We start from the raw sequence: 15,668 nt of genomic DNA, 5'->3' as shown, positions 1-15,668 counted from the left end.
TGGAATTATTGGGCAAATATAAAGTCATCACAGCATTAGTTAGAAAGTTTCTGGTTTTTGTTCGTCCTAATTAATGTTGTTTTAGATAGATAGATAGATAGATAGATAGATAGATAGATAGATAGATAGATAGATAGATAGATAGATAGATAGATAGATAGATAGATAGATAGATAGATAGATAGATAGATAGATAGATACTGTAGATAGATAGATAGATAGATAGATAGATAGATAGATAGATAGATAGATAGATAGATAGATAGATAGATAGATAGATAGATAGATAGATAGATAGATAGATAGATAGATAGATGATACTGTAGATAGATACTGTAGATAGATACTGTAGATAGATAGATAGATAGATAGATAGATAGATAGATAGATAGATAGATAGATAGATAGATAGATAGATAGATAGATAGATAGATAGATAGATAGATAGATAGATAGATAGATAGATAGATAGATAGATAGATAGATAGATAGATAGATAGATACTGTAGATAGATAGATAGATAGATAGATAGATAGATAGATAGATAGATAGATAGATAGATAGATAGATAGATAGATAGATAGATAGATAGATAGATAGATAGATAGATAGATAGATAGATAGATAGATAGATACTGTAGATAGATACTGTAGATAGATACTGTAGATAGATACTGTAGATAGATAGATAGATAGATAGATAGATAGATAGATAGATAGATAGATAGATAGATAGATAGATAGATAGATAGATAGATAGATAGATAGATAGATAGATAGATAGATAGATAGATAGATAGATAGATACTGTAGATAGATAGATAGATAGATAGATAGATAGATAGATAGATAGATAGATAGATAGATAGATAGATAGATAGATAGATAGATAGATAGATAGATAGATAGATAGATAGATAGATAGATAGATAGATAGATAGATAGATAGATAGATAGATAGATAGATAGATAGATAGATAGATAGATAGATAGATAGGTAGGTAGGTAGGTAGGTAGGTAGGTACAGACAGACAGACACACGCAAGGCATGCACTGTGAGTCACACTGATCACTTGACGCAGAAGTATAAACCAGGCTTTAGGGGGCTAGAATTTTTTTTCCTTTTATTGTATAAATTTGTAACTATAATAATAATAATAATTAATAAATAAAAAATAAATAAGACTTTCTCCAGAAGAAGATATAGTAAAAAACTATGAAAAAATATTTTAATCATTATTATTAATAATATACTTTTTAAAAATGTATATTATGATAGATAATTATATTAATATTAAATTATTTAAAAAATTCATAAAATATTACCAATCTTTTTATTTATAATATTTATTTATAACTTTATTTTCATTTTCAAGCTTAAAAGCAATTTAAGGCCATAAGGAAAATAGACATTTTAAACATTTGTTGGTTGTGTAAACCACAGTACTGAATCATTGCCACAGTTAGGTTGTTTTCACTATTAAGAAAACTCAAAGATGGGAGAGCATTGTAGAGAAAGAAAAGCTTCTAATTAAATAGACATTTTGTTTTACCTCGCAAGAAAATAGCATATAGAATTGTTTTCTTACTTGAAGTTAGGTGTGAACACTTACGCCAGGTGAAGATGCTGTCAGTCTGGAGTGCTCTGCTGATTTCTGGGTTTTGCGATTTGTAATATTAATTGCATTATCATAATCATCCCATATTCGTGCAGCACATCAAAGTCACGTCTCTTTCTCTTTCGATAGGTCATGGAGACCAAAAACATGCTCTATCTAGTCACAGAATACGCCAGAAATGGAGAGATATTTGGTGAGTGCTTCACCTTTGCTTCACCTCGCAGATTTAACTTGTGTTTGTGTGTTTATGTGTGTGTGTGTGTGTGTGTGTGTGTGTGTGTGTGTACACAGAATGCATGCCTGCAGTGGCTTGAGATGTTCATACCACATTTTTGCATATTTCATCCGTTCATACGCTGATTCACTCACTTAAAGCCTAATGGAGGAGCTGAGCCGAAGCTATTTTTTTTGTGCTGCGATGATTAGCTGTGTCACCTGTAATGGAAAAAGGTCCTGCTGTTTTCAGATGAGAGCTACGTGACCAAAGAAACAATCATTTCACCCATAACAGCCCCGTACTGTAACGCTGCAGTCATACTTGAAAGACAGTGAATGAGATTTATAGCCTTGTTAAGGGGCAAAAGGTTGCGTTTGACAAAGCAAGAGAGAGAATATGATATGACAGCTGCTGCTAAAAAAGAGGAATAGGATAATAATTTACAGAGACATCCTTGTGATTTGGTCAGTGTGTCTTCAGTTATTGTGTTAATATACTCTTTGTATTTGACGTCATGTACTTGGCATATGTAATGTATCAGGAGTGTCAGCAGCAAATTATATAATTTGTTTACAAGCTAAGATGTAGGTGACTTGCACAGATCCACAGTTTCATTTCCCGTTCAATAACGATAATGATAATGATAATGATAGAATTCTAAAAATCATTCCGAAGCTAAAACAACAGTTCAGACCCCTGCTATAGTGATACAGATGTAGAGAAACTGTATCGTCATTGGGATCACTTTCAGAACTATTTTTTTATCAGCTAATAAGCAATAAAACTGATAGCAAGCCAGAATGCACCTAAATATTTTAAGCTCAATTTAAAGCTTTATACTGTAAAAATTTCAGTTAATTAACATTTTAATTTGTTTATATATTTTGTGCTTTTCAGTTATTTATTGTTGTGAGTTGCATTGTGAAACTTTGATCTACTTTGATGTTAAAAATTACAGTCTAACAAAAAATCTACAGATTAACAAGGTGACTTACAGTATATTAACATGTTTGTAGTTTTAAAAAAATTAATGTATAAGAAATAATATATAGAGAAATCTGTAAAATAACAGAAAATATATTGGCAGCTTATTATTAACCCAGAAAATATATCACTTTAAACTATAAAAATGTTCATAAAATCACTTTTTCCAATTTTTTAGGCTTAAAAGTTGTCGAAAAAAAGATCAAGGTCTCATGATGCGATTTCAAAAGAATAAATAAATGGAGGAAATAAAAAAAATAAAAACAAAATACAGAAAACTGCCATTTTACAGATTTGTTTTGCAATGTAGATAATTTTGTGTAGACGCTCTGCTTTAGAGGTCTACATTCCCGGACCCGACCAGATTTCTTGTGGCGCGGGAATAAATTTCTGAATAAAGCGCGGGAGCGGTCGGTAACTGGTGTAATTTTGGACGGGAGCAGGCGGTCTAACAATATCGCTCCTAACTCCCGAGGGAGCGAGCACGCGTATGTATGTATGTATGTATGTATGTATATATGTATATATGTGTGTGTTTGTTTGTGTGTGTGTGCGTGCATGCATGCGTGCGTGCGTGCGTGTTTGTGTTTGTGTGTATGAGAGAGAGCGCGATGCTTGTTATAGGCTGTCTGGACTCTGTATTGCTGGGTGGTTTTCGGTTTTGTTCTCCCCCACGCCTGTTAGCTGGAACGAGCACGGCAAAACGAGCACAAAAAAACATTTGTGCATAACTGAGTAGGATAAACTTTTTATTTGAAAAGAAAATATTAACTACATTAAACAACAATGGAAGCGCTTTTACAAAACAAATTCCAGTGTGCGCATTAAAAAAGGTCATGTGACTTTGTTATAAGAGACCATGTGATGATAAAAATGTGTGTGAATGGACAAACCAGCTGGCTGAGCACACTGTAAAACACCTGAAATGTTGTTTTGGTCATTCTAAACACCTTAACTGTTTTAGTATTAGTGTTGTTATAATATTAATGACCTCTAGAACTGTCAAGAGCGTCTCTACTCTGCTCTGCTTCTCACGCCTTCAAATGTCACCGCGTGTTCTCTGCGTGTCAGGATTGCCTTCTGAGGTGCAAGTAATTTATTACATGAAGAAGATATTGACGTTTTTAATTAGTTTTTACTGTTAATATTTCGCACCAGTTAATCAGGGAGTGAGGATTTTGTTCGATTTGACTCATTGGGTGGAAATGCTACTTTATCCGCATGTCTTTTATGCGATAATCCAGTTTTGGGCATCAAGTTAATTCACATTTTTGGATGGAAACATAGCTACTGTTTGGTTAGATTTGGTTATACGTAAAGAGCTTGTTCTACTAGTCATATACGCTAATAGCACACTGAGGACACCTGCTGGTTACAAGGAGGTAAAACAAAAACAAACTGAAAATAAACAGATTATCTCTTGTCAGTGCTGAATATATTATTTATATCCACTTTGTTAAAAATTTTTGTAAATTACTCAGTATTTAACTGTAACAATAACTGTAGTTTACTGGTAGACAGTTATGCAGTATGTTACTGTATTTTAAAGTTGCATTGTGTAAATTACTGTATATTTTACAGTACATATACTGAATACATACAATTCTGTAAATACAGATAAATGTGGCTGTATATAATGTAAATACAGTATTTTTGCTCTAATTGATTTACAGTAAGTTACTGGAGAACCACTGCAGATAATGTTACTGTAGATTCTACAGGAATTTCTTTACCGTGTATAGTTACCTTGCTAGGTGTGAACATTAGTTTTTTATTAGTTTTGCTTTGCCTGTAGATGTTTTTTGATTTTCAAAGTGTCAGCAGTTTAAAAAAAACAAAATTGCATTTTATGGATGTTTTTTATCTATTTAAGAATGAAATGTGATTGTAACACTATACAATAATGTTTCATTAGTTCATGTATTTATTAACATAAACAAACAATGGACAATACATTTATTACAGTAATTACCTTTAACATTCATTTTCCTTCGGCTTAGTCCCTTGTTTATCAGAAAACACTCAGAATCACACACACACTCAAACACTACGGCTAACTTAGTTAATTCAATTCATTTATAGCGCATGTCTTTGGACTGTGGGGAAAACCCACACCAACACGGGGAGAACATGCAAACTCCACACAGAAATGCCAACTGGTCTAGCTGGGACTCAAACCAGCGACCTTCTTGCTGTGAGGCGACAGTGCTAACCGCTGAGCCACAGTGCGGCCTCTTTGTTAACATTAGTTAATAAAAAAAAGTTGTCCATTGTTAGTTCAGGTTAGTTACCGGTGCATTAACTAATGTCAACAAGCACAACTTTGGATTTTAGTCATGAATTAGTCAATTATGAACTATTATACTTTCTATTTAACTATAAACGCTGCATATGTAATCATTCTTAGTTTATGATTGAAAATACATTAGCTAACCTTGGGTATTTTATTTAAATTACATGTAATGTAATTAGCATTCATGCAAATGTATTTTGAATTTATAGAGCATACTGTGCATGCATGGTGTACTCTTGGTTTCAGCAATATTTCAACATTTATTTATGATTTTGGTCAAAGGTAATTAGGACTGCAGTCCAGTTCTTAACACAAGATAACAAAGTGTTCAGCCTGAATGAATGCAATTATAAACATGTTTTTTTTTTCTTTACATCCATCAAGAGCAGCATACAATATTTACTGTACACTGAACCTATAAAGCCTGTTTGATTTGTTTTATTTATTTTGTTGTTGTATTATTTTAATTTTTTTTAATCATTTAATCATTCAATGAACTTTAACTCCATTGAACTTTTACACATAGTTTTTCTGAATTGCATCCCTTAATTAATTTCATATACAATAAATGTCTTAAATGTGTGTTATTTTGGACCTATAATTGGGATGGATATTTAAAAAGTTAACCCAAAATGTAAAATCTACTCACCCTCAAGTGGTTCAAACCAGTTAATTGATCAATTAAATATTATTCTTCAGATATTTTGAGTACAAAGGAAAATCTGTTGAAGGATGTTACCCACCATCCTTCAACAGATTTTCCTTTGTATTCAAAAGAATGAGAAATTCACAATAAAGCAGTGAGAAAATAATAATGACAGAATTAAAAAAAAGTGTAGGTGAACTATCATTTTAATGCTCGAAGATTAAAAATGCATGCTTATAATAAACAATGATATCATACAGTTGGTGTGGAGGAATCTGTATTATTTGTATAATTCTTGAGGTTGGATTCATCAAGCTCTTCTGAAGTTTAAACTGTAATAAAAAGCATCGGGTGCTGTAAATGATCCTTTATATCCGCTGCTTTTCAGGATTTGTTCCTAAGTAAAGGCAAATGACCATCGGGTTGCTTTTTATCACAGTTCTGTTTCCATAAAATGCTATAAAAGTGCAGCAATTAACATGATTCACCCAATAAAGTGATTTAGCCTTTATCTGTTCACCAGTCGTCCTTTCACTTGAATCATCTCTACATTTTTCACATCTCAAAAACTTCTTAATGCTTCATTTGCTCAGCAGTCACTTTGAATGTTGGGGGAACATTCCATTTTTGTTGTAAGATGGTTCTAATTATTATGCATGGCGATGATATACAGCGGGCAAAATAAGTAGTATTCATGATAAAATTTCTAAAAGATCTGTTGACATAAAAATTTACCTAGATTTTGGCCAAAAATCCAAACATACAAATAAACTAAAAGCATGTGTTTTGTGTAATAACAAGGGAATGACACAAGTACTAAAGAAAATGCTAAACTACTGTAATGTATTTAATAGTTAATTTATTACTAATATGACACCTACTGGTAGCTCAGGTGTGAATTGATTTTTCCCCATCTTCTTTAGATCATAACGATTCTATGGGTCTCGTCTATGAACTCTGATTTTTCCTTCTTATTTTCTGTTGGATTCAGGTCAGGTGATTCTAGCAGCTTTATTTTCTTTTCTGAAAGCATTCCACCTTGGTTTGATTTTATCCTTCTGTTAAGTTAGCTCATAGACACACCAGCTGATCTTTGTGGCTTTAGGCCCCGTTTACACGAATACATTTTAGTTTTAAAATGGCATTTTAGAATGAAAACGATCCGCGTTCACACTAGCGTTTCATGCAGCGTTTCTAAACTCTCCGTCTACACTACAATGCTGAAAACGCACATCTCGTGACCACATACACGCAGCAATGACAGCTATTAGTGTCAGACTGTTCATCAAGGATCTACCGCTGGATCTAATATCACTATATTTGTTAAAGTGATATTTATTTCACCTTGTCTCTAAGGACATATTCCCCGACTTTGGTCTTATGAATTTATAACTTGTTTTCAGGTAACATGTTTTGGCTAATCACAAATATAGCCTATTAATTTATGTGGCCACGTACACTGTTTCTGCACATTTGGCTGATTGCTTGCATTTATTTCCTATACTGTATAAACTTATTATACGTTATACTTTTATAATGGCCATTGTTGATTATTAAAACTTGATATTCAGCAAAAGAGACAGTATGTTTCATATTTTCAATGAAAATGAAAGGAGGCAGTTCTGTTATAGGCTCTGTTTTGTTATAAATATGCATACAGTGAAGATGACGCTCATATATGCTGCATGACACCTCAACATTTCTGCTGTCTGTTAAATTGTTAATATCAAAATGAAAATAGGCAGTTTCTTATATCATGGTTTTATTTTACCGTCAAGAAAGTGAAACAGCGTACTGTAGCTAGGGTGATGTGAATAAGGTTATAAAGTACACGGTTCCCTTTGAAGATTTACTCGATGTGTCCTTGGGAGTTAATTTTTTCATATAAAAACTTGTGAAGTCTGAACTTACAAGGAACGGATGCAAGACTGAACTTTGTGTAAGCTACTGAATATTGAGCAAAAAGCCCCAATTAGACTGGCGAATGTCTACAGCCACGCCTCCATTTTGAGTTTGTCTCCGTTTTCCCCCATCCACACTGAGACAGAGCAGCAGTATTTTGAAATGAAAATGGCCTCTTCCAGATGGTGTAACCGTAGCAAATCGTATGCGTTTTGAAACTAAAATGTATTAGTGTAAACGGGGCCTTAAAATGCTCCAGTGTCTTTGTATCTGTGTTTACATTTGGTAAACAGTGGTAAACTGTTGAGCATGTGATGGCAAATTAGCAGTGTTTAAGAACTTAAATTTTAGTGGGAAAATTGCTGTACTGATTGGTACCGAAATTCAATATTGTTCCAACACTTCTTTGGATTAATTTTAATCCTCCTGGTAATGTATCAGATTTGATTGAAGCAGCTAATATTCATTTACACTGATGAGGAGCAGGGTTGTTTTCTAACTACTGAGAGATCTCAGCTGCTGACTAGGCTTTCCATGCATTTTTGCACCTCTTTCTTCATGTGTTCAGTGCTTTTTCCATGTGTCATTTCATTTTATTACACAACTTAATTTCTAAATGAATTCCGTTTATTTTCTTTGTATGGGTCACTTTAGTTGTCACTGACATCTGGTGACAATTTCAAGCCCACAGAACCATTAGAAATATGTTTTCTGAGAAAAATGGTGATGCGTTCTCAATACTTATTTCATCCGCTGTAGATTAGATGTTCAATTTCCTTATTCTACCTGCTGGGTGTAAATGACGCGTTGTCATATAGTCAGTCCATAGGGACGTGAAGCCATCTGTCAACTCAATATCGTAGCATCCCACTCACATTGCACACTGCCTCACATTCGCATGCTTTGAAGTCTCCTACATGTCCCTAACACATGGGCTGTATGACGCACACATGCATACGCATGCGGCTGGCATCTCCATGCCCTTGTCAACTGATTAACTTGGAGGACTGCTGTTTTATCAGCATCTGAAGCAGCAAGGCTGACAGTCAGGTCCTGTTTTGAATGTGTGGTCGGCTGTGGATGACAGTTTGGCCTTTCATTTTTGGAGGGAATGAATATATGCTGCTTGTTTGCGGTTGTTTTTGTTGGATTTGAAATTCATGAAAAGCTGGTGGTTGCATATTCACATCACTCTGACACAAGGAAAGGTATTAAGCAAACACCTGTGATGCATGAAAGAGGACACGAGAAAATAATGTGTTATTAAAATGGTCTTTTAAGTTGAATTCATTTAAGCTTAAGCTTTTGAGATTAAAGAGCTTACTGTGCTATCACAATATAACTCTTTCTTTTTTTGTGTTGATATGGGAACTTTGCTTCTACATCAGATTTATGCATTTTAATCCATCTTAGTTAATATTTTCGAATAAATAATTAGAATCGGGTGAGGCAGTGGCGCAGTAGTTAGTGCTGTCGTCTCACAGCAAGAAGGTTGCTGGTTCGAACCATGGCTCAGTTGGCGTTTCTGTGTGGAGTTTGCATGGTCTCCCTGCCTTCGTGTGGATTTCCTCTGGGTGCTCCGGTTTCCCCCACAGTCCAAAGACATGCGGTACAGGTTAATTGGGTAGGCTAAATTGTCCATAGATTATGAGTGTGTGTGAATGTGTGTGTGGATTTCCCAGGGATGGGTTGCGGCTGGAAGGGCATCCGCTGCGTAAAAACTTGCTGGATAAGTTCATTCCGCTGTGACGACCCTGGATTAATAGAGGGACTAAGCAGACAAGAAGATGAATGAATGAATAATTAGAATCCAGAGATGTTACATTATATAGGCCCAATCCCAATTCTATTTTTGTACCCCTACCTTTACCCCTTCCCTGTGGCCCTTAAAACCGAGTGTGAAGAGAAGGGCTTTAAAATGTAACCCTCAGAAATGGCAATACAGCACCTGCACAGGTTATTATATGCCATTGCGATCTCTTGCTTTATATGAGATTAGACGACCCTGATGCTAGTTGCGCTATTTATTGGTATTTATCTTCAAGAAATCACTAAAGGCATATATTACGTTATCATAACATTAAAATGTGGCAATAAGATTGTAACTATACTGCACATTTACACAGTGGCCATATTCATCTATGAAAACACACCAAAAAACAACATTAACATCATACCAGACACTAAAAAGCTCATTCCCAGCCACTACAGTTTTCTGACAGGGTATTCTGGGATAATCGAGTGACAGAATGTCATGGGACTGCTATACAAGAGTTATTATTGTGGATTATAGATAACAGCATTTAGCAGTTTTTCTTTTAACTGGGTTTTTGTGGCATAACAGTAAAACACAAATGATGTTATGAATATATTAAAACATGTGCTTGTTTGTTGTAAAAATTCATAATAATGACAAAAAATACTAATTTGTAGATCTCCTGACTGCCGGGTGCAGCTATGCTGCCGTTGTTTTCTGTGAAATTTTTCTTACCCCTTTGGTTTTGAGTGTGGTCCTGAAAAATCTCCATTCGAAGATCTACCCCTTCTCCTTACCCCTACGCCTTTAAGCTAAGGAGAATTGGGACACCCCAACCCCTTCACAGGAATGCGCAAAATTAGGGGTGGGGGTAAGGGGGAGGGCTAAGGGGTAAATTTGGAATTGGGCCTTAATACGCATTATTTGTTGCATGAGTTAATGTATGGTGAACTAAAATACAGTTTATTAAAAAGGTTATAAAACGCTATGAAAAATAAATTGCTCATAAATTGTTCATATTATCTAATGTGTTAGCTAATCTTAACACATTAAAGGGGTGGTCCATACTGTATTTTTAAGGGTTGGTGGTGTTCAGAAGATGCAAAGCAACGTGTGCTTATGCTACATTTGTGGAAACTCACGTTATTTGCTCATATATCTTTAATTATATACAGCTACTCAGCTAACATGAAAATGATTATATTTCTTAGTTCCTCTGAAAGGCCCGTCCACAAGAGGCTATGATTGGTCAGCTAACATAATGTGCTGTGATTCGCCGATCAGCTCCACATCACCAGGAAAGGTGCCACGCCCCTTCTATAAGCACGCACATTTGTGCTATGTAAACACTTTCAGTCAGAGTAGCTGTTATCCGTGTCAGTTTGAATCAGACAGAAAATGACACAGAGGACACAGCTGAACCTCATGCCTGCTCTCTAAAATAAAATCTAACAAGGGTCTTTCACATATATTTGGAATAAAAATGTGTGATTAATATGAAACATTCACAAATCTTTCGCAAGTTTGTTATTTGAGATGTAAAACGCAGGAAAAGCAGCCGCATAGAGAGACACTAAATTGTTAATGTAGCTGAATTGCTGACTGCCAAACTGCATTTACCATTGTTTACGTCCTTGCTACAACATACCGTTAATGCTAGAAACTGTGCATGTAGTTGATCAATTTTTACAAAAAATACTTACAGGTTGTGACTCACAATCCAGAGTTTTGTCGGTTGGAGAAGTTTTTAGTCAAATCCAGCACTGAACTGGGAGAGATTCTGGAAGCTAATGCTAGCTATCTTTTTTTATTATTCTCTGAAACATAATTAAAATTATTTCCCAGAGATGGCTTGCGGCTGGAAGGGCATCCGCTGCGTAAAAACATGCTGGATAAGTTGGCGGTTCATTCGGCTGTGGCGACCCCAGATAAATAAAGGGACTAAGCCGAAAAAGAAAATGAATGAATGAATAATGAAAATTAAATTGTAAGCACTTCTCTCTTTGTGTCGTGTCCATTGGAAGCCCAAATACAGAAACAGTACAGTGGAAATAGCAGCTTTTGAAAGCGTTTTAGCTTTCTCTGCTACATTACAGCGCCTCTGCGCCTCTGCGCATGTATGCGCATGGTAATTGCGCATAACACAAAGCATTTGTGATCTCACTACCCTGAATGTATTTTTGTGTAGCATCCAAACTTCATTTTCTAAGCTAACTCTGTAAAAGCCAATATCTCCCTTTGCATTGAACTTTGCGCATATTACATTCAGAGATGTTGTTTATTTTCACACAAGGATCCCTGTGATCTCTCTTGACTGTCAAGTTCAATAATTCTTTTAAAATGCATAGACAAGTCATGGATAAAGTTTGTAATGTAATGTCAAGTATATCAAAGTATCCCCAAAAATGTATGTATTCTCAAATAATGATATTTATGAATTTAATAGTTGATGATTTGTAACAAAACACATTTACCTTCAAAGTTTGAGGTCAGTAAGATGTTTAAAATACATTTTATGTTCTTTAAGTTTTATTTAGCAATGATGCATTTAATTAAACGTTGCAATACTATACAAAAACTGGATAATGAGTTGCCACTTTTCTCTATTGTTGTATTGATTTATTGATTTTTTTATATATATATAATATATTGTTTCAGACTTTTAAAATGTATCAATAAAATACATTTTGTTGAACTACAGTGTAAAATTTACAACATCAGAACTGTTGCAGCAAAGATCAAGGTCAGAATGACATACAGAGCTGTAAATAAACACCTGTGAATCACGAGCTAATTTACAAATAGAGTATATAGAGGGCTTTTAAAGGCACAATTTGCGTAAGCTAAATGTTTTAAATAATGTTTCAAATCCAGGGGGAAAAAGAGCGAGTGTTAAACTAATGACATTTGCCATCATTAGGCCCAAACAGAATCTGCGCGCACAGAATTCCGCAGATTTTCCGTAGAATTTCCGCAGATTTTTAGCCCATCATTGATTCTGTTTATTTACTTAAGTAAATGTGTGTAGATCTATATTTTTTCAGTTTTTAAATTAATTACAGTAATATTATTGACTAATATGAAAATATTAATGTGATTAATGTACAATGCAGTTTGTACAGTAATATTTTCTGTCTTTAGTAGATCTATTATATGAGAGACTTGCTTTGTTTACCAAATAAAGTGTATCTGATTGGATTTGCATTTTAAACATGAAATAAAAGTTAAAAAGGTATTGTTTTTTTATTTTGCATATTAAGATTTTAGTTATGATACTCCCAAAATAATTCCACAGAAATCCACAGATTTTTATCAAAATTCTCCGCAGAAATAGCAAAAAACGTCTGCAGATTCTGTCTGGCCCTAGCCATAATGCTATGGCATCATACACACCCTCCATTTCCAGTTTGGCTGTAAAGAAAACAGGAACAACTGAAGACACTTTAAAGGGCACCTATGATGAAAATCATCTTTTGGAAGCTGTTTGGACAAAACATGTATAGTGTATAAAGACAATAAGTCTTTTTTTTTTTTTTTAAACACGTTTTGAGGCCCACTGGAACGACTTAGGAATGTTTTCCCATCCACCCAATTGATTGACAGCCTTGTATTAACATGTCTTCATAGTAACCTGTATAATCATACCAACAAGACAGGATGTGAGCAAAGCAACTGGGATTAAAAGTTCTGTTCAGCTCTCTGTGATCATCAATCATCAAATGTGATCAAGAATGAGCTTTTAGAGATTTTACCATCTTTACTTTTTTGCCACAGCCACACGTCAGTACAATTATAAAAGAAAAGGCTTAAATCCTGGTTTGTGGACAAAAGAAGCGGAAGTGGTTGACTTTTGCATAATAAAAGCACCGCTGCTTTTTCCATACATTCTTGTCTCTTATCAGCAGTTGATTGAGCGGTCTTGTTTCGCTTCGGTGACTTTCAGCCTTAATCCTCTTCATACTACCATGATAATAAGTGGGAACAACTCCCTTGATTCCACATTTGTTCATATCCACACAAAGTTGTTAGTTGTAAATATGCAAAAAATATACCTAAAACAGATATTTTTACAGTATAGAGGTCGATTAACTTTAAAACTTAATGTAAAACCTTAGCTTAAAGTTAAGCTGCTCACACATACAATCTATGAGTCATTTTATTTGGAAGAGGACAATCATTAGAAATTACACAGTGAGCACCTGTTTTAAGCAGACCTCAAGGCAAAAAAAATAAATTAATAAATAAAATTGTTAATTTCAAATAAGTGTGCAGCTGTAGTGCATCCAACTGATCATGTTTTACCTGCTGTCCTTTTTATTTACTGACAAGTCCCAACATAGTTAATCAGGTCTTCTATGACCAACAACAATAAACAGATGTTTTCCTGCCCTCTCCCTGCTCACTGTCACAATCTGCATAACATTTTCATGAAAAATTCATGACTGTGACATGTTGCCTGGATGTGCAGATGACGACCCAATAACACCTGATCCCTGTCTGGCAACACAGACTACCTGGCCAGCCGCGGGCGGCTCAGTGAGGTGGATGCGAGGAAGAAGTTCTGGCAGATCCTCTCAGCGGTGGAGTACTGCCACCAGAGAAATATCGTACACCGAGACCTGAAGGCTGAGAACCTGCTCCTGGACACTCATATGAACATGAAGATAGCAGGTAAGAAATGTTGTTTTGCCTGTTAAACTGCCATGACAAACAACTTAATAAAAGGCATCAGTGGGCTCTAATGAAGTTTTCAGACCTGTAGATTGATTGATATGTTACTATATACAGTGCTCATCATATATAAGTAACTTTTAACTTCATATTTTAATAGGAAGTTTTGCGATATTATATTTGTGCATATACATTGGATTAGTCAGTACTGAAGCCAAATCTGGAGCTCATCTGACAAAATAACTTACGATAGCGGTCCAAAAACCAGTACACCCAAATTTATGTCATAAAAAATATTAAATACAAATTTAAAAAGGAGTAAAAATCAAGAGAAGAAAATTTTTGTTGAAATTTTGGAGTTTTTTTTTTTATATATTTTGCTTGAGTTTAATTGTATTATCTTTCAATTTCTAAATATGATGGTGACCTAAATACTATTTTAATATATCTGTTTAATGAATCAAAATACATTGCCTATATTCACTGTGAAATGGATACAAATATTTTCAAAAAGGGGATGTACTCAAATATGACTATATTTTACAGTTTTACAGTATTTCATTTTCATCTTTTCATAAGGCAATATTTCTAAGTAGGCCAATACTTATGAACTCGCATCTTCTTGGTCAAAACGCACATGTTTGTGTTCTGGTATTTCAAACATATCAGACATCTGTCAGAATGGATAAACAGCAGCTTATGCGTAGTTCAGACTGTGTGATTTTAGCCCAGATTTTGGCTCGCCAACAGGTTTTGAGAAATCGCAGACAAATGGCTGAAATCACAGGCAAATCAGTGCTCGTGCACGTGAGTGACAATCGCACAGTAGAACTATCAAAGACGAGATCTGAGAGAATCGCCGATGAGTCGCCAATGCCTGTGAGATATTTGGTGTGCTAAATATCTGGAGCTGTCAGCGATTCAAATCATGCCATGTGAAAGAGTTTTTACTGAAAACAACATCAGCAATCGCCTACAGCCAATGAGAGGTTAGCATCCACTGTGTGTGTGTGTGTGTGTGTGTGTGTGTGTGTGTGTGTACCTGCAGGCCAGCGGGAGGCTGGGGGAGAAGTTAAAAGCGCTCATTTACTTTTTATTTGGACCCACGAAATGGAAGAAAAACTAGTGGAGGTTTGACAGGTCTCAGGAGCAACTGTGTCTGTTTGACGTTTCATACAGAAAGTTAAAAAAGAAATTAATTTATTATCAAGTTAAGTTGAGGAGAAATGGCTAATTCCCTTCAAACCCAGGTGAGCAAATATGTACATTTTGTACCCCATTAAAGGCTTCTTTCTCATTATGTAGTTAATAACAAAAGATATACTACGTGTTTTAGGCTGTGAGACGTAGTTTGGACGAAGTTGTCGGCGATTCTTCCTATAGTAAAGTCATGCAATGTGATAGTCCCTGTCTCCGATCCATCTTGCAGTGTAAACAAAGCAGCGAGGAAATGCTAGCCAAAATAGTCATGCAGTGTGAAAACATCTGTGACACAATTACTTTGAAAATCATGCAGTCTGAACTCGGCATTAATGTGGTTTTCTTTGAAGCTGTTGTTATTGTATATTATTATTATTAT

General features: G+C 34.9%; 1 protein-coding gene across 1 annotated transcript in view; it reads left to right on the top strand.

Moving 5' to 3' along the window:
- The window catches only part of sik2a (salt-inducible kinase 2a), a 75,367-nt gene that overhangs the window by 7,300 nt on the left and 52,399 nt on the right, over positions 1–15,668 (top strand). Inside the window, 2 exon segments of the mRNA NM_001327944.2 lie at positions 1,750–1,813; positions 13,928–14,089. Of these exon segments, the coding sequence (NP_001314873.2) occupies positions 1,750–1,813; positions 13,928–14,089 (226 nt within the window).

This window comes from Danio rerio, chromosome 5 (assembly GCF_052040795.2).
Source record: "Danio rerio strain M-AB ecotype USA chromosome 5, GRCz13ab, whole genome shotgun sequence".
In the NCBI taxonomy this organism is placed as follows: domain Eukaryota; kingdom Metazoa; phylum Chordata; class Actinopteri; order Cypriniformes; family Danionidae; genus Danio; species Danio rerio.
This window is presented reverse-complemented; position numbering and strand designations above follow the sequence as displayed.